Source organism: Alexandromys fortis, unplaced genomic scaffold (genome assembly GCF_014885135.2).
Source record: "Alexandromys fortis isolate MF-2015 unplaced genomic scaffold, M_Fortis_MF-2015_v1.1 scaffold_6, whole genome shotgun sequence".
Taxonomy (NCBI): Eukaryota; Metazoa; Chordata; class Mammalia; order Rodentia; family Cricetidae; genus Alexandromys; species Alexandromys fortis.
In genome coordinates, this window is record NW_026067902.1 from 24,154,027 (window position 1) to 24,181,839 (window position 27,813).

At 36.7% G+C, this 27,813-nt stretch overlaps 1 protein-coding gene and 1 pseudogene across 3 annotated transcripts in view; both read left to right on the forward strand.

Moving 5' to 3' along the window:
* Dph6 (diphthamine biosynthesis 6) overlaps nucleotides 1–27,813 on the forward strand; it is a 108,340-nt gene that overhangs the window by 43,249 nt on the left and 37,278 nt on the right. For all 3 annotated transcript variants that reach the window (XM_050134170.1, XM_050134171.1, XM_050134169.1), the window contains exons 4-5: nucleotides 24,980–25,053; nucleotides 26,946–27,064. In XM_050134170.1, coding sequence (XP_049990127.1) covers nucleotides 24,980–25,053; nucleotides 26,946–27,064 — 193 coding nt within the window. The remainder of the gene's footprint in view (nucleotides 1–24,979; nucleotides 25,054–26,945; nucleotides 27,065–27,813) is intronic.
* Nucleotides 22,191–22,677, forward strand: LOC126496660 (60S ribosomal protein L10-like; annotated as a pseudogene).

Genomic DNA, 27,813 nt, shown 5'->3' on the forward strand with positions numbered 1-27,813 from the left:
TGATGAATTCCTTGTTAGTCTCCTAGAACTCTGGCAAGCTGAGAACAGTTATTTACCAATGACCTATAAGTTGATATTATCTGCTCATAGAAATGAAAACCTCATGTCTGATACAAACAAACAAAAAAATAAAAATAAAAAATCCATACAAAAAGTAAAACAAACAAAAACAGTGGTTCTGATTATTAGAGAATCTGTCAGCATCCTGGGAAAAATCCTGTCGACATCATGGGGAGTAATTCTGGTACTGATTATGTGGTGGCTTCTCATATATTCGTTATCCTGAAAAATAAGAAATAGACAGCTGCTTAAACATTGGGTGAAATGGTCCTCATTTGGGTGGGAATGGCAAACATCAAACATATACTTGTAGCCAAATATCTCATCAACTAGAACTTTGTAGGGGGAAAGCAGGAAGGGTCAGTCCCTGTTTCGTATAAGCACTGAAATCCTGGGTCCAAGCTATTCCACTGGCTTCTACTTATAGCATTTCAAATGAAATTGATAAGGCAACAGGGACTACACAGAAGCATAGGTAGTATGTTCAGCTGTATTATATAACTGGACAAAAAGGACAAGTGTAGAATAATAGAACGTTACTGCCTGGCTTTCTCACCAAGTAACAACTGTTAGAACTTCCTGTGCCAAGGGGACTAATTGGAAATGGCTATCCCATTGAAACAGTTTCGTACAGCCTTAAATGAAGTTCTAGCACCAATACGTATGTACATATAAGATACAAAATTGCCCTTGTGCTTTGAGAGTATTTATGTATCACAATCACAGGATAAGAGACTTAAAAAAACAATATAGTACAACAGTAACAGAAAATTAACCAATAGACTTATACATTTGAGAAGTATCCATTCTTTGGAATTACATAAGTATATTGAAGGATGCTGTTGTATCTACTCCCATATAGAATAGTTTATCCCCAAAGGAAGAAGCAATGTTTTTGCTGGCAACAGTTCCTTAGCTGAACTTCCTGGGAGGCAGAGAGATGTGGAATGGACAAAGGGAAGGAGTAGAAGAATCCTAGGTAATCTTAAAGGTGTGCTTCAGTGATATGTTCATAGTCATATCAATGCTCTATTTCTTATGATAATCAAGGAATAAGTGAATGTCTCCCCAAAAGGGATTTGATTTTTCTAACTAAAATTAGAGAGAGGGGTGAAGAGACAGGGTAAGTAGAAACTAGGACCAATAAATGCTTTCTGTTAAAAAACCAATGACCCACAGCTCAGGGGGTCTTTTCACCATTGTAGGGAGTCTTGTCACCATTGTTGAATGTTTTATCGGCTCTGTCTATTTTAGGCTATGTTTCTCTGAAAGCCCCTAGGCTCTTGGACATGACTAGGGAAAAGATTGGAAGAAGTGTTAAGAGTGTGATATTTTATCTGGAAACGTGCAGACACTGTCCTCCACAGGGGAAGGTGACAGTCGTTAACACACTAAAGATACTCTACCTACTGATCTTGCATATGCTCAATTTATAGTCATTTGTGGAGGTTTGCTTCTAATGTTGAACAAGGGTGAGTATAGCTCAGTAACAGACATTATTTTACAGATGTATTAGATGTCTTGTATAAACTGGAATATTACTTTTAAATTCTTGTAATGTTAGGGTACTAGAAGTTGTTTATATGTTTACTTTTAGCAATATACCTGCAGAACAAACAGATTAAAAGTGTTTGGGGCTCATTTTGTTTTGTTTTTGTTTGTTAGCTAGCACTTAATTAGCCATGTACGTAGATGTGTTTTCTCAAATTTCAACACACATATGACTATTTAAAACAAACAAAACAAACAAACAAAAACTTAAGGGAAACCCCCATCAGACAAGAAGACTTAGTCAGTGCAAAAGACTATGCTTTAGAGAATAGAGCTGATTCTCAACCCTACTGGATGGTACTGTATTTTAATATCAATAGTAGTTTGCACAATATGTCTGTGGTGGAATAATCTTTTTGTACACAGTGAACATGAGTCGCTCATATTGGTTTAAAAATAGCTAGGCAAGATATTCAAGATTTTAAGATTTTCAAGGCAAAGAGAAAACTGGAACGAAAGAAGTGTCTAGAGGAGACACAGGACTCAGAGAAAGCATGGGTCAATACAGAGTGTGGTGATACTTGTGTTTTAACAAATAAAGCTTGCCTGAACATCAGAGTGCAGAGCTAAGCCACTAGAGGCCAGACAGTGGTGACACACACCTTTAATCCCAGGACACAGGAGACAGAGGCAGACAAAGCTCTGTTAGTTCAAGGCCACCCTTCCCTACACAAAATTGATTCAGTATAAAAGGGAAACAGCTCACACAAAGATCACACACCTTTAACCCAGCACTAGGAAGGTGGAGACAGGCGTGATATGGATGGGTAGATAGAGGAATAGAAGGCAGGAGGAGACAGGAGATCAATGCAGTCTGAGGCAGAAGTCTAGGCAGTCAGTCTGAAAGTGCAGTCTGAGGAGGCTGTCTGATGACAGAATCGCCCTTTTTGTCTGAGCATTGGTAGAGGTAAGAACAATAGTGACTGGTTGCTCTGTTTCTCTGATTCTTCAGCTTCCATCCATATATCTCACTCTGGGTTTTAATATTAAGAACAATTAGGTACAACAGAGTAAAGGTAATAAAGCCACAGGGCAGAAAATAAATTAATAGAAATGGATTAATTTAAGTTATAAGAGCTAATTCGAAACAAGCCTAACCTATCTACCAAGCTTATATAATTATTAATAAGTCTCCATGTGGTTGTTTGGGAGCTGGCAGGCAGGACAGAAAAATCCATCAACATGTGTAAATAATTGAAAATTCACTATTGAGAGCCAGTAAAAATTAAAACTATAGATAAAGGGAAGCTCACTAATGCTTTTATGCAATTTTATGGTTTGAATTCATTATCTTTTACTTTATTCATTTGACAAATGTTTGTTGAGGACTTATTGTATGATAATGTCTCTGTTCATTACTGGGGGATGATAAGGTAAAGAAATGCACTGTTTGTGAGCATCTGCTTAAAGCCTAGTAATTAATGTCTATGTTAATTACCAATTAATTCCATAATTAGCCATGAATGTCTACAGACATTAATCAAATAAATTATCCAACATAAAATTGCAGTTAAGAGAATTGATCCAGAAAAAAAAAAAGTAGGATCCATGATAATGAATTATACAGCTCAAGGATTCCAGACCCTTCTGGAAGGTAGGTTTGGGCATATGAGGGTGCTTCATTCTGGTAACTTCCTAGAAGCTACCAGAAATACATCTGTTTGAGCGTTGGGCTTGAACCCATCTCTACCAGGCGTCTTCCAGAGAGGAGAAGAGCCAAGTATGAGTAGGTACATGTGTAGGAAAAGATAGTGTGATTGTGATACGCAATAAAACTGAGAGTGATATGTGAGCAAGCTGCAGATGGCTATTGCTTGATGACAGCTAAGAAGATGCTTCAATTTCTAGATATTTACCAAGTTAGGACTTAGACAGTATTTTCTACAGATGCATTAATTTGTTAAGAAACTTTGGATTGAACATCACTGAAAGCTGTATCCTGTAGATGACATCAAGAACCTTCTTGTACCAGCTTCCAGTAACCACTGTCTCTTCTCCAGAAGCACCTACCATCCTGATTTCTGTCCCCTCATTTATTTTATCATGGCACCTGATTTTTTGCAGTTGAACTCACGTTTGTAAATCCATATTTGTTTTCTTTATGTATATGTAGTACTTATTCCTTAGCCTATAGAAATAATCCATCCATTTTTGTTGTTATGTAGTATCCCTGTCTGTGAATACTTTGGAATAACACACAATGTTCATTTGGTCTTTTCTAGGTTGAAGCTATTACAGAAACTGTGAATATTTTTATAGAAATCACACACACACACACACACACACACAGAAACACACACATACATTCTTGTTTCTGTTAGGAAGAACACAGGAGTCTGGATCAAAGTGCACACATATGTCGAGATATCGTAGGTACTGCTATATAGTTTTCCAAAGAAGAAGAGTACGCACTCTCACAGCAACAGAATTCCAGCTGTTCCATGGCTGTGTCAGCACTTAGCATTGCCAATTAAATATCTGGTGTGATCCTGTGCATTCGTGTTTTAATTTGCATTTTTCTGGTGATACTTTGGTTTTGTCTGTCTTCTGGGAAAGTATCTTATCAAGAGCAAACATGAGTTTGTTAAGATTAGTGAGAAGAGACTCCTGAGACTGGGAGAATAGGCGCTTCCTTGTTTTTATGTGATCTTCCGGGGCTGTGAGCATGTTACTTCCTATCTGTTCTTTGGAGGACTCCAGTGATAGTGAATAGGGACCACATCTTGTCCTCATGTCTTGATTATCTATTTGAAAGCTCTATGTTGATATTGGTAGGCCTCATTTATCCCCCTTACATGTAATTCATCTTTCACTGTACATAATTTCAATTTTCCAATTAGCCAGAAATATAAAATTCCCCCTAAATAAGCTATTATGGGTTTCAAATTGCATGCTGTTCCAGATAGTGCAGTGGAATCCTGTGTAAGCCCTGCTCTGATCCACTCGCATCCTGAATTGTCCCTTTGTGCAGTATATCAACATTGGATACTCCACCTGCCTTCAGCTGCTTAGCAGTCATCCAATTTTTAAAATTCTATTTTATTTATTTATTAAAGATTTCTGTCTCTTCCCCACCGCTGCCTCCCATTTCCCTTCCCCCCCCCAATCAAGTACCCCTATCTCATCAGCCCAAAGAACAATCAGGGTTCCCAGCCCTGTGGGAAGTCCAAGGACCACCCACCTCCATCCAGGTCTAGTAAGGAGAGCATTCAAACTGCCTAGGCTCCCACAAAGCCAGTACGTGCAGTAGGACCAAAGAACCCATTGCCATTGTTCTTAAAATTCTAGAGCGAATAAACTTAACTTGTACAGCTTCTAAGAATACGTTACCTGGATTTCCAGGTATCTGACAATATTCCATTTTACTTCTTTAGCTTCTTTTCTGTAAAATTGTTTACTTAATTATTATATATTAATAAATGAGGTAAATGCTTTTTGGTTTTTAAATAATTATTTTTGTTACTTTTACTTAATTTTTAGGTTTTACCCACTATTTTTAGTACCTTTCACAGGTATCTATTACTAAATAGTTAGTCTAGAAACTAGACATCATTTAGAGGAATTTGTAAGGGGTTGAAGGTGCATAGGTTAGTGGTATAACTCATACGTAAATGCAGGAGGCCAACTCAGATTTACTCCACAGGAAACCCCAACCCCAAATTCTGCAATATAATATGTATATATTTAGTTGTTTAAATCTCCAAGCCAGGTTTTCTTGTGGCTGTGGATTTGCTTTCCAATCATGAAGAACCATCTCAGTGTGATTTATTTTTATTATGAATGATAGAATATTGATCAGTTAGCGTGAGTATAAGGTTTTTAGACAAATGCCTTCAAGATAGTGGTTTTCCCCTTATAGAAAATAAAACCATACCCCCTCTTATGTGAAAAGATAACTCTAAAAATCAGATTGAAATAATGTTTACATTTGGCTCTATATTTGTAAGGTTTTATCCTATGCACAGTATGCCAAAATAGAAGATTTCATTTCTTTCCATGTCTTTGCTCTAATGTTGTACTTTTTTTCCAAGATGACTTGAGAGCCACCTTCCAGAGTTCAGATCCTGGTACCATATGGTACTTAGAAATTGAATATTCTGTAAGACCTTACTTCAACCCTCTACTTCAGATTTCTGATTTGTTAATCAAAAGTAAAAAAAAAATCACTAGATAGATAGATAGATAGATAGATAGATAGATAGATAGATAGATGATAGATCTTTATAGAGCTTGTTTGTTAACTGAATGGTTGCTAGCAATGCTCTCACACCTAGAGTGAGCAGTCAATAGCAAGCGGCAGAAATCGTGCTTTGGATGAAGACTATGTTTCTGTTTCTTAGGGAATCCTATTCCTAGAGACCACTGTAACCAATAAAAAAGAAAACAACTTCAGTGGACTATCTTCTACCATATGGTAGATAATTTTCATTTATAAGCTGGTAGGTAATCAAAGGTGTGTATAGAAAACTTGAAGATATTAAATTATTGTCTTCCATAATAGCTAATTGTCAAAGTAAGGTTATATTTGTCAAGTTGACACACCTGAGAAGAGGGAACTTCAACTGAAAATTTTCCTTCATCAGATTAGCCTGTAGCCATGCCCATGGGGTCATTTTCTTGATTGCTAATTGATGTTAGAGACACCAATCCAGTATCACCCCGGCAGGTGGCCTGGAATTTATAAGAAAGGTAGCCAAGGAAGCCAGGGGAAACAAGCCAGTAAGCAGCATTCCTCTGAGGCCTCAACCTTAGCCCTTGCCTCTAGGTTTCTGCCTTTGGTTTCTGCCTTGTTTTCCCTCAATGGACTATATCCTGTAAGCCAAATAAATCTTTTTCTTCCCAAGTTGCTTTTGATCCTGGTATGTATTCCTGCAACAGAAAGCAATAGAAAACTAATTTTCCATGCCAATTTACTTTGAGGCAGAGATCTGGAATACAGATATGTGCTTTCTGCACATGTTCTGTGTCTTTGATGGCATTTATTAAAAATATTAGCATTTCATATGATAAACTGTGTAAAATGTTACCCTCCCTATTTGAGTGACCTTATCAAATCCTTTGAAAGCCTGAATGCAATAGAAGGTAGAGAGAAAAAGAATTCCTCCATCCTTCACCACCTGTGAATTGACATCATTCTTGCTTTGCCGTTTTAGCTCCTCATTCTCTCCTCTTTAGACCTGGGTGAAAATCTACATCAGCTCTTTGATTAGAACCATTGCCTCTCTGGCTGTTGGTCCTTCAGACCAATGTCTTGTCTTTCTTGGTTCTTGGCTTTTAGATGGTAAACTATGGAACTTTTCAGTCCCTGTTATCATGTAATTATAGCAAATCACTTTATATATATATCAGGCATTGTAGCAAATCACTTTATATATCTATATGTATGGTATATGTGAATAAGCACATATATTTTTATAGACTTATGCATGTATACATACAGACATGCACACATTACATTTTTCTAGAAAAACTTAATATGATCATATATTTGATGTTGACCATGACAAGTCACATTGAAAATTACACTGGGAAAGTAGTTGAATTTGCCCTAGAAAACTACTTAAATGGTCGGCTTTGTTTTTTTATCTGTAAGTCTAGTCGCTACCCTGATGACCAACCTACGTAGCCCGCTAATCTTATTTGCTTTACTCTAGATACTACATGAATATGCTGCATTAACTTTCTCTTGCCTATTGTCATACAGCCTTTTATAAGTCTTCATTTTTCCACTCTTGAACATGTGTGTGCATGTGTCTTTAAATTTTCTAAGCAAGCTGAGATAGCACAATGTGTTTAAGCAATGTAACTTTAGTCAGAATTCACATTCTTCCAGATATATTTTTCCAAATGGAAAGATGGCTCAACGTTTTTCTATTATTATTTTAGATGAACTGTTCTGCAATATGTTGTTGATATCATACTGAAGTAAATACTGTACGCTTATGTCTCTCTGGGACCATGGAAATGAGACGCATGTCTCAGGAGGCTATCTCAGAGAGGAGAAATTCTGAATAAAATGGTCTGAATGAAGAAGCACACATAAATTTATTACAAGAATATATTCTTTTGTATAATCCTAGACGTAAAGAAAATGAGATGTTGCTACAACAGATTGCTATCACTGTGTGACTCTGTGTGGTCACATATGGCTTGAAAGCATCGTAGTTTATAATTGTTCCTTTTTTGGTCAAGTAGACTCAAGGAATTTTGTGTTACATTGAGGGGTATAGCATATTTGCATGTCTTATATCCTTATTCATTGAGTCTACTGCAAACCTCTCTCTTTCTAGCTAACAATTCAGCTATTCTCTTCTGCTATGCTCCCTCCCCCAGTGGAGTAGAAGGAGCCACAGGACTCTCAGACTTTGTTGTTAAGTGAAGTGCAAATTAGGACAAAGACTGACATACAGTTGAAAAAGCACCAGTGAGCCTGGTATAGATTTAGGCTGAGTAAGGAGATAATTACTCAAATAGTCTTCTTTTAGCCGTGGGCTCTTTTTTTTTAAGTTTGGGTGCCCTCTGCATAAAGGGCTTTGCTTCTGGGCTTACGTATTTTCAGTAGGGTTTTATAAAGTTGATTTTCCAAAAATACTTTTGCTACTTTTTTCAGTGGTAGTCATTATAAGCTTTTTTTTTTTTTAAAAAAAATTGTGTGTTGTGTGGGTGTCAATGAGATTATGAGCTCATATTTTTAGAAATTTAGCAACTGAAATATCTCTGTTCCTGAATTGTAGCATTATAGTCCTCAGCTAGACTTCTTCATTCCCTTTTTCTGCCAGTAATTTCCTCTCTCTATCACTTTTATCTCTTTTATTATGAAACTTTGTTTGACACAATAAATATTTTTTAAACTAGTGCCTTATTTCTTAAGCTCATTAGTAGTTCCCAGTGTTTTATATGGTTGACAACTCATTTGATGGAAGATAGTGATGGTTGGACTGTAAGGGTCCTGAACTGAGAAACAGAAATCTGAGTTTGAGCCTCAAAGTCACCTGCTCATGTCGTCATTGTCCAGATAGAACAATGATGCAGTAAAAGTCTGGTTAATCACAGGTTCATTTTGAGTACGTTGGGTGAGGCAATGTGAATGGTAGGACTTCATGAACTCAGTGTATTATATCCAAACATTTTGCCTTAACACACAGGGGAGTGAAAGGTGGAAACAGACACTTCACTTCATATCCTGATCAGAGACTGGTGAAGGCATTGAATTTGGTGGAAGCAAAAAGGGTAATATAATTAGTGATTTGTATAAATGGGAAAATTAGATTTGCTGTGGAGATAGCTGATGTCCATAGATAATCTATACTGATAAATTAGTAGGAATCAGTACCAGGCTTTCTTGTGGTCCACCAGCCAGTTCCCAAATCATGACATGGAGATTTAAATAGAGGTTAAAATGCTCAACTTTAGCTTACACTCATTTCTTGATAGCTCTTATAACTTAACCTGTTTCTCTTTATCTGTTTTGCCTCCAGGCTTTTTATCTTTCTTTCTGTATGTCTTTCTTCTACTACTTCTTGTGTCTGACTAGTGGCTGCCTGGCTTCTGGCCCGGGTGGGTCCCTGTTTTCTTCCTTGTTCTCTTTATTCTTCTCCCTAGTCTAGATTTCTCCTATTACGTAGTCTTTCTGTATACCATCCCCACCTATCACTTTGCTACCTAGCTATTGACTGGTCAGCATTTTATTAGACCAATTAGGTGCTTTAGGTAGGCAAGGTGAAACAGATGCAACACACTTTTATATAATTAAGCAAACACAGCATAAACAAATGTAACACATCTTTGCCTAGTTAACATAATAGTCCACAAGAGGAATCACCTTGTGTAATTTTATGTTAAAGTTATGTTAAATTTATGTTAAAGTTAAAAACTTTTTTATTTAAACAGAAAAGGGGAGATGATATGGGATTTCCCTCTGTGTGCTGTGATTACCATTAATGAATAAAGAAACTGCTTTGAACCAATAGCAGGACAGAATCTAACTAGGTGGAGAAAACTAAATTGAATGCTGGGAAGAAGAAGGCGGAGTCAAGAAGAAGCCAATGAGCTGCTGCCAGAGATAGATATGCAGAAGCTTTGCCAGTAAGCCTCTGTCACGTGGGTGATACACAGATTAATAGAAATGGCTTAAATTAATATGCCACAGTTAGCCAATAAGAAGCTAGAACTAATAGGCCAAGCAATGATTTAAATAATATAGTTTCTGTGTGATTATTTCGGGGCTGACCAGCCAGGAACCAGCAAGTGTTCTCTTAACAACAGTCCTCTGCAAAAGCAGCAAGTGCTCTTAACCATTGAGCCATCTCGTTTGCCCCTTGACTAATTTGAAAGGACAGACTTAATGTTGTTATTAGATTAAAATTGAAATATTTTTATTACTTTTAAAGGAAGTTTTAAAATGTTTCTTGTAGTGATAACTTGTAAATCTGACAAGTCATGGTACTTTTATTTGGGTAATATATTAACATGTAAGCATATGTACAATTGTGGTTTGTGAAGAGAAAGACTTGATACTATGAGGTATGCATCAAGGAGGCCATTAATCCTTAAAACCCATGTTGTAAGAGAATACCAGAAATCTATGGAGATTGCTAGTGGCACCCACTTCTTGACTAGTTTGATTTTCATTCCATAACCCAAAAATAGTTTTAAGTTATGCTTTGATGAACTCTCATTTATAGAAGTCTTAGTGAATTGTTAATCTAGCGATAATCAAGGTTAGTTTTTAGTAGATCACCATTTCACAAAGTAAATCCTAAAAAAGAATCTTGTTCAGAACAGTAAAGAAAAGCACACCACTTTCTCTCACAGACCTCTCGATTAAATAGTGACATCAGTGGGCCAATGTTAATGCTGTCAGTGTGTTGAGGATCAAACCTTAAAACGCAGTCATCCCATGTTCACAAATGTGAAGAAACATGAAATGAGTCACTTTCTTCTGCTGCAGTGAGTACCTGGTGTTCAGGAGCCTGTTTGTGTGTAATAGATGTGCAGGATTCTCCTCTGGGATTGGTCCTCTTACTGCATGTTACACTTGGTAGAGAGGAGCGAGAATCTTGTCACAGCTGAAGTGTTGTCTGATCACAATAGTGGAGCAGAATAAAGATGGTGGGGTATTAATTTGAAACTTTCTTTGTCAGAGGGTTTAGGATTTCTGTTCTGCTTTATAAATTGATTGTTCATAGCTTTTGCCCATTATGTCTTTCAAAGATAATTTTCTATTCTTTTCAGATTTAGTTAGTTCCTTGCAGTGAAAACTGATATATCAGTTTATAAAATAACTGTCTTTTATAGTTAAAGCAATCTTAATTAGGAATCTGAGGATGCTTTGAAAATTGTAATATTCTCTGAAAGTTTAAGGGTTTTTCAGAATCTGGAATTAGAGTAGAGGCTTTTCAATCCTTTTATTAAAATAGACAAGACTTTGATAATGGGAATTGTTTTATCTGGCAATACTGCAAATGATTCATTGTTCATTGTTGCAAGTTAAAACAATCTTAATTAATTTAAAGTTTTGCTGTAGTTATTGTCTATCTCAGATATGAAAGAAAACTGATGAAATTGTATATGGTTCGTTTGAGGTAGTAGGAAGAATGGTGCAGATACATGACCTTGAATTCATATGTACTTTTTATCAATAATCACAGAGTACCAGTCTATGCCGTGTAAGTGTGGAAACAGCCCAGTGTGAGAAACATTGATCTGAATTCTTATACATGGAAGTCTTACTTCCTTTTAAGAGACGGCCCTTTTAAGAATCCTTATACTTTCAATGTTTTTTTTATATTGAATCATTTATATACATTTGTTATGCGTGTGTTTACATGTATATGGATAAAATTATCTTAGTCTTCTCTATATAACATATTTCCTTAAAAATGTAAAAGGTAATTTAGATGTTGAACGTAACATTCTTTTCAGACATTGCTTCATTGGTAGGCAGCTCTGTTTAGTTCTAGCTTATCAGTAACCTTTGCACATAATGTGATATTGTCTGAATGTCTTACTTTGTTCAGGCTTCCCTGGCACTGATGAAGCCTAAGGCTGCTGTTTCTTTGAGTTACTGATAATTTTTTATCTGATTAACTGACACATTTAGTTGAAATCAGACACAGCCCTTAGGCTGGGCATGGATTTAATTTAAAAAGTATCAAAGGTTTACTCTGTGTGCTATTTAATCATCATGTTTATCAGGCAAAGAGAAATTACCGGAAGGACCATAGGGAGAGGGTTATCTTAAGGAGCGGTAGCTTGGGAAATTGATAATGGCTACAAGGTAATTTACTGCTAACTTTTACATTCATTAATATAACATTTCCCGCTAATAATTACAGTGTATGTAATATACTAATTAAATTGAAAGCATTATCACTAATTTTCTTTTTGCTGAACCCTAAGATAGCTGGATAAGAAGTGAGAATGTGAAATTGAAGAAAGCCTATGTAGTCTCACCAATTTAAACAGTTGGATACTTGGACAGCTAAAATATTTTTAGAGATAGAAAATGAAACCCTACAAGTCTTTAGGAGAATTCATGATAGGCTGCAACGAGGAAATGAAATCTCCAAATGAATGAAACCACTATGTACTGTGGGTTTGTAAAATATTACACTGGTCTGACCTGTAACAGTCATACATCTACCAGGAGCCCATGCATCACTATCTTTGGTAGGGATAGTGACACCACTCTAATGAATGAATATGCCTGCTTGATGGAATACACTGAGGCTGTGGGCCTTTGCAGTACCCATGTTTTTATATGGCTCTTAACACTGCAGCATAATTCATTTTCTACTTGAAAACCTCACAGTGCATAACAAAGCTTAGTATCCAAGCTAATATTTAAGAGAAAACCTATCTCCCTCAAAGATTCCCTAACAAAACACTAATAAATAATCTAAAGGGGGATGCATTTCAAATTTTATATAATTTGGACAATAAATGTTACGCTTTGATGTATGGTTATACATAATTGTACATTTTAATCTAGCAGTAGCCTCCAGGGTTTCCTCCCACTTTCATTAATGATATGCATAGGGTTAATAAAATCTAAAATAATATAATCATTTTTGTGTGTGCAAACTATAAAACCCATGAGAAGACTTGTCTTCATTGATATAAGTATTATGCCACCTGCTAAATGCCTTTTGCCACAATTCACCAAAAACATTTCTCTTCTTTTGTTTGTTGAAAGTTTTATGTTGTACTCATTTTAAAAACAGAGAAGTTTAGAAGTTTCCTTGGAAAGAAATAGTTAATATTAGAGTAATAAATAGGAAAAGAACCTTAAACCCTTTATATTCCACTAACGACACTAGAATCTAGAAAAATTAGACATTGGTTAATCTGCCAGAACTAGTCAGTATCAAAAATATGTATGTGTCAAGGATTCTATGTCTATTAGGGGACCTGAATCAGTCAAAACAATCTATTGTATTTATAGAATTTATAAAGTTTTCATAATTTGAATTACCTGTATATTTTAAAGCATTTGATTAAAAAGTTAGTATGTCTCACTTAATCTATACAAAATATTTTTGTTTCATTTGCTCTATATAGTTTATAATCAGTCACAGAAATGTTATTATTACTAAAGATATATCCATATATTTTAATCCAGCTACTTGAGACTAGAGATTGGCTTATATTGTTTTTTAAAATTCTTTCTATTTTAATTTTGTTTGTATCTGTCTGTTTGCACAAGTGTGTGAATGCATATGTATGTGGGTTAAACGTGCATGTGGAAACCCGAGGACAACCTGCGATGTCATTCCTCGGGAGCCCCCAGCTTTTATTTGAGACAGGGTATCTTATTGACCTGAAGCATAACTGAGTAGGCTAGGCTTCCTGTATAGAGAGTTCCAGAAATCTATCTTTGCCTTCCATCTCATCATGAAGTATTACAGTGTAGGCTACCACAGAAGGGTTTTTACATTAGGTCACTACACTTTGAGGACAAGCATTTTCCTGAGTTAGCCATCTTCTAGCCTCCTCTTAAATGTTTGTTGAGATTTACAGTTACTTTTTCTCTGCCACTTTTAACCTCATGTTTAGCTTTTTTACTCTTTTTAACCTAGTCATTTCACATTAATTTTTGGTCCATCTACTACTTCACATATTATTTATGTGATACTTATGCTAATGTATAACATATTAGATGTTATAATGGTAAAATTTTGGTGTAAATAGCAATATACAAAGTCCTTCAATACAGCAAAATTCCATTTAACTGCAGCAGAAAGTCTCTTTTTCCATAACTGACAGCAATATTAAGAGCTTCTCTCAAAACTACATAATTCAACTTAATATGTTCACATCAACATTGATGTCTCTTTAATTGACATGGGTTAGTTGGATAGTTATTTTACTCAGTTGATGGTCTTGAAAAAATTTAACAAGAAATTTAGAAAAATATTTTTGATAGTTTAGACAGAAGAGCTTAAAATACATCAGTATACATAGCTTCTGTGGTGAATGAACATGGCCCCCAGAAACTTACATATGTGAATTATTGGTCCCCAGTTGGTGGAACTGTTTGGGAAGGATCAGGAAGTGTGGCCTTGTTGGAAGAGATGTATCACTGGGTTTGGGCTTCAAGGTTTCAAAACTGTTATTACTAGTCTCTTTCTCTTCTTTTCTGCCTCCTTCTTGTAGATAGGGATGTAAGTTCTCAGCAAATGCTTCAGGACCATGCCTGCCTGCCTGTTGCTGTCCTCAACATGATGGCCATAGACACTAACCCCCACAACTGAGTGAAAGCTTCCATAAACTCTTTTTCAGGTTGCCTTGGTCATGGTATTTATTGTGGTAATAAAAAAGTAATTAAGACAACTTCCAAAACCATTTTTGACCCTTGGACATATTTGGCCCATGGACATAATTCTGTATCTATATGCTATTAGGTGGTACCTGATTTTAAAACATGCATAAAAACCCACTTTAGCAAGTATCTTGATCTCTTGGCTATAGCTGCAGCTTGACCAATCAAAAGAAGACCTATAAAAGACCATCTCCATACTTTGTTAAACTCTTATAATATATTTATTTATAAAATAAATAAATGGTCTTTATTTCATACAATATCACAGATTTTATCAGATTAGTGGGTCTTAGATCCTATATAACAATAAAATAGTATGAATATATGTCTGTGTAATGAGCTAGAATTGTCCAGGGAGGAAAGTACTATGAAAGAGGGTGGGAGAAGCAAGGAGGTGAATGTGAAGGCTCCCTCTTCTCAACTGCCCAAATGTACTGGCTTTTTGGGAGCCTAGTCTGTTTGGATGCACACCTTCATAGGATCGAGGGGGGGCTTGGACTTCCCACAAGGCAGGGCACACTGACTTCTCTTAGGACTGGAGAGTGAGGGGGAGGGAGAGTGGGGGGGAGTAGGAGGGAAATGGGAGTATGGGAGGAGGTGGAAATTTTAAATAGATAGATAGATAGATAGATAGATAGATAGATAGATAGATAGATAGATAGATAGATAAAACAAAGACTTCCTCTAGGACTAATTTGACCAAACGTTATTTCTCTACATCTCTGTGTATCTTCTATCTCTCTGTAGTTTGTGCTACTGGTCTATTTATAGTCTCCCCTGTTGCAAATCAAAGGGCTTTCCTCTGTATTCACTGAAATGTAGTGAAACCATGACATGGGCAAAGAGTGACAAATTCTTTGTAGAAAATCTTTAATAGACTTTTACAAGAGGAGAAGCCATTTTACTGACAAAATTGTTTCAAACTAGCAAGCACACGATCAAGCTACATCTTCATATTGCTTCCAACATTTATGGGGGAATGTTGGTTGAGTATTTCTTTGAAACTATTGACTGCTTTTAGAAAATAATTACCACAACACATACATAAACCCATACATTACTCTGTCTCAGAGACATGGAAGAGTATATGACTTAAGATTAAAGCTTAGGTTGTAAAAACTGATTGCATGGGAAATCCAAAGCATAGTAAAGTTGATTGTTCCTGTGTTATCTTAAAGCCAAATTAAACTTAAAACAGTAGTATAGCAGGTTAAATATGTAGTCTTAAGTCATCTTGAAGTGTATTATTAACTTTGCTGTGAGTTCTGTTAAAAAACAGTCTCTTTCAATGAAAGAGATACTTTCATACAGTTCTGTCACTACAGGCATCAATATGATCAATGTACACAATATACTAGGGTAAAATATTTTTATGAAATCTGTCACAATGCACAATGAACATGCCTTAATAAAACTGCTTATTATTGGGCTAGCGAGATAGCTCAGTGTTTAAGAGCAGTTGTTGCTCTTGCAGAGGTCCTGGGTTTGAGCTTAGCACCCACATAACAGCTCACAACCATACCTAACTCCAGTTCCAGGGGACCTGACACCCTCTTCTGACCTCTGTGGGCATCAGGCACAGTACTGGTACACAGACATGCATGCAAAGAGAGCAATCATCATGAACATAAAATAAAACATTTACATATGGGAGGGATCATGTAGTCTTTGTCTGGATTATCTCATTCAAAATGATTGTTACCAGTTCTATCAATTTTCTTACAGATTTCACTTTTTATGACTGAATACATTGCCATTGTGTACCACATTTTTATTGTCCATTCATCAGCAGATAAACAGATCATTTCCATCTGCTGTTGTGAATAGAGCAGCAATGGCTGGGGATGGGCTTATGTCTCTAAGGCAGGATATTGAGGCCTTTTGGAATATGCTCAGGCATGGGATAGCTGAATCAGTTGGCAAATCTGCTTCTAGCATTTTGAGGCACTTCAACACCAATTTTCCTAGTGGTGGAGCCAGTTTGTACCTTTATTGATGTTGAATACGAATTCCTCTTTCCCCACCCCACATCTGTTGTCCTTTGTTTTTGCTTGCTTGTTTGTTTGTTTGTTTGTTTGTTTTATCGCACCCATTCTTACTGGAGTAAGAGGAAATCTCAAAGTAGCTTTGATTTGCCTTTCCCTGATGGCAAGAATGTTTTGTTTTGCTTTTCTTTTGGTAAATCCCTTTCATGCTTGTTTGTTTTTTATTTGTTTGTTCATTTGTTGTTGTTCTTCTTTACATTTTCCCTTTTATTGAAAATAGATTTCCTCACATAATATATCCTGCTTATGGTTCCCTCCCTCTAACTCATCCTAGTTCTTCACCTGTATTTCTAAACTGTTTCTCAGCCACTGAATTTCTGCTTTGAAAACTCTCTTTAGTTCCATGTCTTGGTTATTTTTAAACTGCTCTGATGAGACACTATGCCCAAGACAGCTTATAAAGAAAGCATATAATTTGGGACTTATAGTTTCAAAATGTGACTCTGTTCCTATCTTGGTTGGGATCATGGCAGCAGGCAGGCAGGCGTGGTACTATAGCAATAGTTGGGAGCTTACATCTGATCCACAGCATGAGGCAGAGAAAGAGTTAATTGGCTGTGGCTTGAGCGCTTAAAACCTCAGTGCCAACCCCTAGTGACACACCTTCTCCAACAAGGCCACATCTCCTACTCCTTCCCAAACAGTTTCACCAACTGGGGACCAAAATTTTATTCAAATACATGAGCCTATAGGGGCCATTATCACTCAAACAACCATACCACTTTTAATTGGCTATTTCCTCAGTATATATATATATATATATTAATTTTAATATATATATTAATTTTTAGCTCTTTGTATTATAGACACTGACCCTCTTTATATTGGTTATGTAGTAAACTTGTTTCCCATTCTGTCTGCTGCCTCTTCACTCAAATAATGTCTTTGACTCTTCACAAGCTTTCTTTTTTTTAGTTTCTTTTATTGTATTTTTTAAAAGGAAATCAAACTATCTTTTTTCATTTTACATACCAATCCCAGTTCCCATTCCCTCTCCTCCTCCCATTCCCTGTACCTACTCCCTCCCCCTATCCCCTCCTCAGAGAGGGTAAGGCACATTGCTTTGGCAAAGGTCCAAAGCCCTCCCTACTATATCTAGGCTGAGCAAAGTATACATCCAAAGAGGATAGGTCCCAAAAAGCCAGTAAAAATTAAGTAATTAATTAATAAAATAATTCCTGGTGCCACTGCCAATGGCTCCAAACTGCCTTTGCCCTGTAGTCAGACTGATGAATATCTTAAATATCACCATAGAACTTTCATCCAGCAACTGATGGAAACAGGGCAGGAGACCCACAGCATAGCACTGGGCTGAGCTCTCAAAGTCCAGTTGAAGAGTGGGAGGAGTGATAATATGAGCAAAGAGGTCAACACCATGATGGGGATACCCACTGAAACAGGTTACCTGAGCTAATGGGAGCTCACCAACTCCAGCCGGACAGGGAAGGAAAAAGCATAGGTCCAAACTAGTCCCACTGAATTTGGGTGACAGTTGTGTGGCTGGGGCAGACTGTGAGGCCACAAACTTTCTTAAGAGGCCCCGTTTATCAGTTCTTTTTTTTTATTTAAGATTTCTGTCTCTTCCCCACCGCTGCCTCCCCTTTCCCTCCCCCTCCCCCAATCAAGTCCCCCTCCCTAGTCAGCCCAAAGAGCAATCAGGGTTCCCTGCCCTGTGGGAAGTCCAAGGACCACCCACCTCCATCCAGGTCTAGTAAGGTGAGCATCCAAACTGCCTAGGCTCCCACAAAACCAATAGGTGCAGTAGGATCAAAAACCCATTGCCATTGTTCTTGAGGTCTCAGTAGTCCTCATTGTCCACTATGTTCAGCGAGACCAGTTTTAACCCGGGCTTTTTCAGACCCAGGCCAGCTGGCCTTGGTGAGTTCCCGATAAAACATCCCCCTTGTCCCAGTGTATTGCAGGCAAATGGATGGAAATAGAAAACACCATCCTGAGTGAGGTAAGCCAGACCCAAAAAGAGGAACATGGGATGTACTCACTCATATTTGGTTTCTAGCCATAAATAAAGGACATTGAGCCTATAATTCGGGTTCTTAGAGAAGCTAAATAAGAAGGAGAACCCAAAGAAAATCATATAGGCATCCTCCTGAATATTAACCTTCATCAGGCGATGAAAGGAGACAGAGACAGAGACCCACAATGGAGCACCGGACTGAAATCTCAAGGTTCAAATCATAAGCAGAAGGAGAGAGAGCACAAGCAAGGAACTCAGGACAGCGAGGGGTGCACCCATACACGTTTATCAGTTCTTGATCCAAATGACTGCACTAAATTGGGTTCTATCCAGAAAGTTTCTTCCTCTACCTGTAAGTTCAAGCATATTCCCTACCTTTTCTTCTATCAGATTTGGGGTATCTAGCTTTAAATTGAGACTGGTCATACATTTAAAGTTGAATTTCCTCCAAGGTGAGCAATAGAGATCCAGTTTCATGATTTTTTTCCCTTTTAAGAAAATATAAAAAATAAAAAAATAATAAGTTAGACTTTCATACGGTATATAGGTTTTCTATCATCCAATTTCTCCCATATCCTCCCTACTTACCTCCCCACATAAATCCACTCCCTTCCTTTCTCTCTTATTAGAATCCAAACAGGCATCTAAAATACTATTAATAACAACAGTACATAAAATAAGATGAAATGAAAACAAACCAGTATAGAACAAAACAAATGAGCCAAAGAAAAACCACAAGAAACACCAGTTCTGGGACACCCACATTCACACACACAGAAAATCCTATAAAAACAGAAGTGGAAAGCATAATGTCTAAGCCAAATATCTGTAAGGTTAAAAAAAATGCCCAGGCACAGCATTGTGAGACCAAAAAACTCTAGAAATACTATTGAGTTCATTGTGTGCTAGCCATTAACTGCTGGGAAGGGGGCTTGCATTTGAGTGTGGATTGTGTATCCAGTGAGACTTGTAAAATTTCTCATTTTAAATGATTATCAGTTGGAGATAGCTTATGAGCTAAGGATGGGGGCTTGTTCACTTTACCATCACAGCATCGAGACCACATCTGCCGTAGACTCTGTGCACAATCCTACACTTGCTATCCAGTTTGTCTTTTCTTCACTGTGTATTATTTCAGGCCCCTTTGTCAAATACTGGTGGTTATAGGAGCATGGATCCTCGGTTGTGTTCTAATGACCAGTGAATTTGTTTTTTTATGACGGCACCATGCTATATTCATTACTGTGATTCTGTATAACTCTAAGACAAAGTAATAATAATACCATCAGCAGTGTTTCATTGAAAAAGATTATTCTGAATCTTTTTGTTTCCATATGAATTTTAAGGTTTTTTTTTTCAATTTCTGTGAAAAATTGCATTAGAGTTTTGATGGGAATTATATAGGAAGTGAGTGGGTCTTGGTGTGGCGGGGGGGGGGGGGGGGGGGGGGGGGGGGGGGGGGGGGGGGGAACTGGGAGGATTAGAGGAAAGGGAAAATGTAGTCTTGATGTTTTTTGTAAATAGCGGAAAGCTTTATTTTCAATAAAAGGAGAAAAGTGAAGATAAAAAACCAGGCTTCACACATTTCAGTGTTCATTAACTCACCTTGGATTTATCTGCACACTATTTGCAACTATTTCGTGCTTATTATTAACAACATTCTCTCATTGGCTCTTCCCAGAATTCCTTCAAGGGAACTTTCAGAGAAATGTTCACGATACCTGACTTGTCACAATCAGAATAACTATCATCCAGGAAAATAAAACTGTTCCACAACACACACACAAAAGGACTCCTTATACCCTGTTAGAAGGAATGTACATTACTGCAGCCACTGTGGAAGTTAGCAGAGGAGGTTCCTCAAAAAAAACATTAGCAATAAACTGCCTTATTCTATCAACAAAAATGCCTTGGGCCTTAAAGAAAAACACTTCATTCTTTCTTTTCAGACTGTAATGTAATGTAAAAGTTTGGGCTGAAGTGATATCACACTATCACAAATCAGGTGGAAAAGCAGAAGTAAAATAATGCAATGTTTGTTTTTAGATGGAAGTCACTGAAAAATTATTTTATCTACTGCAATTTCTTTGTCATTTAGTTTTCTGCCTTAACAACTTTTTCGCTTATTTCTTTGAGAAATCTCATAAAACAAGATGATAATACTGCAAATTAGTGACCTAATATTCTGTCTTGAGCTAAGTGCTTAATGGTACAATGCCAGATGGTGATCATTTTCCATTTTAGAATGTTTCTATTGATTATGCTAAGAAAAATAACATTTTTAACTTAACAAATTTTTTAGTGAACTTTATTTGGGAGTTCTAAACGTTGCATTCAAAATTATTTCACTTAAATGGTATGTTTCTGTGGTTCTCTTTATTTGTCTAGAATAAATGAAGAATTAGAAGCTTAAAGAAAAAAAACATATGGTACTTAACCAGCCATATTCATATCTGGTTTAGTTATCTAGGCTGCAGAACATCATTGATATTCATAAGGGTTCCTTTCATGCTCAGTAATGGTATATTGCCAGAAGTCCAAATATTGCCACTTAGAAGATAATGCAAGAGTTTGTCTTTAATGAATGAGTCGTATTAAAAATTTTAGAATGCCTTTCAGATAAAAAAAAAACACTTTAAATTCAGCAGATCATTTTTTTCTCAACAGGCAAGAACTCATTAGCAGAATAATACTGATAACTGAGACATTTTTCAAAGAAAATAGTATCTCTGATAGATGCAACATATCTTCTCAACTTTAGAATAATTAGGGTTCATTTTCATTGACAAAAATAGACATCTTAGTTCCAATTCAGGGGGCTTCGTGAGCCAAATATTCAACATTGAGTCCAGTGAATATTAATGAGCAAAATCATAACTTAGTTCTGAATTTGTACCTTTAAACTCGCCTAGATTCTGCTTAAGATTATCCTTATTGATGTATAACCACCTGTCTTCATCATTGTAATCCCTGTCTAGAGCTTTGTATATAAATAAGAACACACAGCATTAGCTATGTATCACAGAAGAGTACACATCCAGCCTTGAATGTGGATATTCGTGGTGTACTCTTTTTAAGAGTACTTAACAATTGTTGAATACTAGTTCATAAACTCCAATAAGTAGATCCATGTTTATCCGTCTCTCTATGCTAAAAATAACAACAGTGGCATCACAGAGTCCTTTACTTGCTTAATATGGACAGTTCAGAAGTAGCTACCAAGTGGAGACTGACAATTAGACCTGTTCGGATTTATGTTAGCATAAATGTTAGTGCATAAGTTATTTATAGTCTTACAGCCATATTTTTTCATTTGGGGTTTTATATACAGATGCTATGCTAAGGAGAATACAGGGAAACAGTAGACAATTCTGAATGTCTAGTATTTGGAATATAATTTTTATATTTAAAAATAAATAGTTCCTGTGTTAAATTTAATGGTACATGCCTGATCCAACACCCTGGAGGTGGAGGATCAGAGGAGCTCAAAGACAACCTGAGCTTCATAAGCCCTTGCCTCAAGAAGCCAAAATTAGAGTAGTTCATGATGTTACTCTCCATCAACGTAGCTCTTGTTTATAGTCCATTAAGCGCTACATAGACATGTCAACAGTCTTTATATTCCTCTATATTCCTGACCACAAGATTTTAATTCCCCAAGAATACGCGCTGTGATATTTTTAAATGTTCCTCCTTCCTTAATATAGTATGGAACACTGATGACCCTATTGTCGTTATGGGCAAGTGCCCTGCCCAATGTTAATGGTATTGTACGAGCAAGCCATATCCAAAGTTTCACTTCTGTCAAGATGTACCAGGTGCTATGATCTGCCTCTGGCTTGGAATGGAAGAAGGCAATAATCGATGAATTCATAATTTGTGGCGACATGGTGTCAAATGTATATGTGGAATTCATTTCCGAAGCTCTGGAGGCTGCCTGATTTGTGCCAACAAATACATGGTAGAGTTTCATTTCAAGTGAGGCTCCACCCTTTTTGTGTCTTCCAAATCAACAAGTTGTCCTGTGCTGGGGCTGACGGACTCCAGACAGGTATGCGTGGTGCCTTTCTTTGGGAAGGGCCATGAAACAATGCCGAGGATTCCATTGGCCAGGTCATCCTGTTCAGCTACACCAAGCCGCAGAATAAGGAATATGTGTTTGAGCCTCTGCATAGAGCCAGTTCAAGTTCCCTGGCTGACAGAAGATCCACATCTCAAAGTAGTAGAGCTTCACCAAGTATAATCCAAATGAATTGAAACATAGTTACTAAGAAGTGGTTCATTCTTAATGGTTATAGAGGCAAATATATCCCCTGTAATAGTCCAGTGCGCCCTGTACCCTACCAAATCATGTTCAGTAATAAATCTCACATCCACATCCAATGTGTTAATATATGTATATATACATACATATCACTTTGTGTGTGTGTGACACATTAGAATTTTAAAATTGGTGTTAGTAAACCTGTGAGTAATTTTGCCTCCCAACATGCCAGGACATAGAATAAAGAAATGAATGTACGTGTAAATTTTGAGTGATTTTCCTATGATTAAGAAAATAATAATATGATATTTGAGATATTTGTGCAAATTGTAGTCTCATCTTCTTTAGATAGAATTTTAGACTTAATTGTGTCCCCACAAAATTTTCACATTGAAGTTCTAACTCTAACCTGGTGAGCCATCTCTCCAGCACTCTGAATTTGCATTTTAAATATATGCTTACTTTGTGCCTTATTTTATGAGTGGGAAAAAGAGATTCTCCAGAAATTGGCTCTCAGTTGACTTCCAGATATGGCCATAAACTGAACTTGATTTTTGTATTTCTTAATCTATTCTATGCATTAGTTCCTTGTCTGGATAATAGCTGGCATAGTTTGTCTTCCCTTCTATATGCTGTCTCTTCACTGTTGGTAGCTCCCATTTCTGTACAGAGCCTTTTCATTTCATGCAGTCTTATTTACTGGTTCTTGGGGGTTTTCTTCTGCTTTTGAAGTTCTTTACAGAAAGCTCTTGCCTATGCCTATACCTTGTCCTTGTTTCCATAATTAACAGTGTACTACACATGCATTTAAATATGCATATATAATATTATATACACACATATAATCCAGTGCTTCATGATTTATTAGGTTAGAACTTCCGAGATACAAAACAGGAAGAGAACTGAAAAGCTTATCTTTTGGTACCTTCCCTACTATATGATCTATTAATGAAGAATATAGTGACTTTTAGGGAAAGAAAATGTTTAGGGAGGTTAAAGAAAGGTTAAGAGCTTCACAAAGTTGCTGATAGGGTAAATACAGGGAATACCTCTTTTCCTGAAATGTTATCTCACAGAAATAGTCATTTTATTTTGGGGCAGTTTGGAAAAATAGTTTTCTATCATTAGAGTGGGTATATTTTAAATTCTTCAATGGCAGGAAAAAAATCTCTTGCATAATTCTTTGTTTATTTACTATAGTATCCTTTTAGGACAAACTGTTATTTCAGCATGTTAGGATTCTTTTTTTGTGCCTGGAAGCATGATTTGTTTTCTGTGAAACACTCTTACTTCTGTTGTGAGCTACCATGATTGTAAACCAATGTATTACCAGTGATGTTATCTCTCTGAAGTGATTTCTTCTATCAGTCTGTATGCTAAGATGGATTTTCTCTTACAAGTATTCAGAGAATTTCTACTCAGAACCATATTAATAATTACCTCTAGCATTCCCTTCATTTCTCTGTCATAGATAACATTTCCCTGGTTCATATCTATGGTGTGTGTTGTTCTTCCCTTGAGTAACTATATTTCACTTTATATTAAGTCTCGTTTTAGAACTGTTCTTTGACATTCCTAAGTTTTCTGTAACAGTCTTTATCCTTGACTGATCTTCTCTACCTTTTGATTCACTCTGGCCTCAAGGCCCTCTGCAAACATATGAGTGACTTTACATTCTCCTTCAGCAAACTCATGAGTATGTTGGACAAAGTCTTTAACCCTCTGGACCATGCTGGTACAGTCACTTGTGACTGTGTTGGTGATAATCCATTCCTTCCTGTGTGTTAGGGTTCTTTAGTACTGTGTGATACTAGGCAGTTCCTCAATCATTTCTGCATTCTACATGCCTCTGTACTGCTCATCTTTTTCTGATCTATAGATCAGAAGCCAGTGTGTAGCATATCTGATGGTACTATTGTGTAAATTTTAGAAATTACTCAATCTGAGAAGATATTATCCTTGGTAGAATTTCAGTGTCATTAAGTATATAAACGTGAAAACATTTTGGAACGCTTCTAAGTCTTTTCTTAATGAAAGTAGGTCTGGAGTTAAAATTCAAGTAAAAGAATAATTACTTTTTTGCTACTAGGAGGATGATTACAATGTATATACAGATAATTATCCTAAATGTGTATTTGCAGGTAATTACTTTGATTTGAAGGTGGCTTCTTAGGTAATATGCAGTTCATGTGTAATTTTTAGAGAATGATACAAACCACATACCTATTTTTTAAGTTTATATGTTTTTCTTTTATTTTCAGGAAAAAGAAGAAATAGAAGGAGTATCTGTAGGTGCTATACTTTCTGATTATCAACGTGTGCGAGTAGAAAATGTGTAAGAGAACATCAATCTTTCTAATATTTTAAAATCATAAATAATTTAAAAATCGGGATTGGGGATTGAGGACTAAATTTAGTATCTGAATGTGTGCTCAGAATGTGAAAGGCAGGAGTTATAATTCCAAGATCTTCCAATGGGGAGGACATAATAGTGTATAAATAGCCTGCATTGACCATATCCTGTGACCAGATTGATGCCTAGCCCAATTGTCATGAGAGGGGCATCATCTAGCAACCGATGGAGAGACCCACAGGCAAATATTAAGCAGAGTTCCGGGGTCCTGTGGAGGAGTGGAGGAGTCAGAGGGCTGTAGAGAAGGCTCATGGAATCAACTAACCTAGGCTCATGGGGCTCACAGAGACTGAATGAACAACCTGGGGGCCTGCATGAGACTGTCCTAGGCCCTCTGCATATATGTTACAGGTGTGTAATTTGGTCCTCTTGTGGAACTCCTAACAGCAGGAACAGGGGTTGTTTCTGACTCTTACTGTCTTTTGGGACTCTGCTTCTCATATTGGGTCACTTTTCCCAGCCTTAATACATGAGGAGGTGCTTAGTATTACTGCAACTTGATATGCCATGTTTTATTGATATTCATGGCAGACCTGCCTTTTTCTAGAGGGAGACAGAAGAAGAGAGGATGGGGGAGACTGGGAAGGGAGAATGGCAGGCTGCAGCCTGAACATAAAATAGATGAAATTTAAAAAGAATATAAAAATAAATAAAAAGCATTGTTAATGAATTAAAAAAATAAGTAATTGTACCCAAATCCTAAGCACATCTGTTATGGATGCTCTATAGAGCTAAACATATGTTTACCTAATTAACAAAAGCCGTATTTGTTTTCTATTTTTTAAATTTTTTTGAGAAATTCATGTATGTATACAACTAAATATTACCATAACCCCAGTATTTCCTCCTACAACTCTGCTCAGAACCTCACAAGTGCACATCTCTTCAGTAGCACAGAGTCTGAATAGAACCCCACAAGTGCCCCTGCGCCTTCTCTTCAGTAGCACTGGGTCTGCATAGAACCCCACAAGTGCCCCTGCGCCTTCTCTTCAGTAGCACTGAGTGAATAGTGCCGTCCATATGCTTTCACTGTGTGCTGATCCACTGGAACAGGAGCAGCTTTCCAGTGACCATATCCTCTGGATAAACCAAGTCATCTTAGAGAGTTTCATCTAAATCAAGAACATAAATAAATAATACTTTGAAATGATGGCCTAAGGAATAGGTAATACATCTCTATTAGCAAATCAGTCGTTCTGAAACCTAGGCAAAGTGTTTCGAAACAGTTAGGAATCTTTCAACTCCTCTTCCCCCTTGACTTTTAGTGTATGGAGAATCTGATAAACTTGTAGTATGAAATCATCATACCCTTCCCATTGAACTATGCCTTTCCATATTTGCCAATTTATGGAAGTATTGAAAATGAGAATAATTATTAATTGTCATGGTATGCTTTTTGACACTGATTTCTAAGCTTAAAGCCTTGCTAAAGTTGATTATTTCCAGTCTTCCTGGAGACTGATTTTTTTTATGTTTGTTTATAGTCCATAAAAATTAAATGTGCAAAGCATTGTTAAATTTTTACCATTTTTTTTTCATTGTGTTTGTGACTGTGTGGATATCTACATCCCATGGTGCAAAGGACATGGAGTTCAAAGAACTCCTTCCACCATGAGAGTTCCAGAAATGAACTCAGATAGCAAGTGCCTTTATCCCTTGAGTCACCTCTCTGGCTTCACAAGGCATTTTAAAAAATAAGGGTAGGAAGAGGAGAAAGAGCATTTTAAAAGTTAAAATCATTGAAAGAAGCATTGTGTTTAAAATCAAATTGCTGGGGCCCCTAATATGTTAATTTTTTTCTTTTTACTTTGTAGATGTAAACGGCTTGATCTCCAGCCTTTGACTTACTTATGGCAGAGAAACCAGGAAGACTTGCTCCGAGAGATGATAGCGTCTAACATTGAAGCCATCATCATCAAAGTAGCAGCTTTGGGTATGGAACCAAGTTTTCAAAGCTGTTGTCTACTACCGCATAAATAATCCAAGGCCGCATATTACATATGCGCTGAAGAGGGGTCAATGATTTAGTTATAAGCATGTGGAGTCACAAATATTAAGTAAGCACTGTGTGTGTGTTTGTGTGTGTGTGTGTGTGAGAGAGAGAGAGAGAGAACATTTCAAAATTGCCCTTTACATATATGCAAAGACAGTACTAGTGAACATCTATCTCATTTGAAGTATATACTTAACAATAAAAAACTGATATTATGGTTTTCTAAGTGTCTATGTAATTTGGAATTAAGGGTAATGTAAAACAGAAAATATAGGAGTTAGGGGCAGTTTGTTTGGTGTTTTTCTTTTTGGAAGCCTCTTAAGATACATAACTAGCATCAAATATTACCTTGTGCTTTATCATTGTGAATAATACAAAAACAGAATAACTTTGTGTTATTTTTGAAAGGAAATTATTTTTGGTTAAGGATCATAAAAGAAAAAGCACATCTGGGAGTTTTATTTGATAGGTGTAAACACAGTGAGTTTGTCGTTTTTAATTTATATCATTGTATTCATTTTTGAAACATCTTTGAGGCTAATGCATTTAATCCATGAACCCATTAGAGAGAATGCAGTGAAGGTGCAGGGTGTCAAAGCCTGAACTGCGTACCACGCTTCAGAGTGTCCACCCCACCCATCTCTGAGATGATTTCATGAATAAATTCATAGTTACAGATAATACTAAAG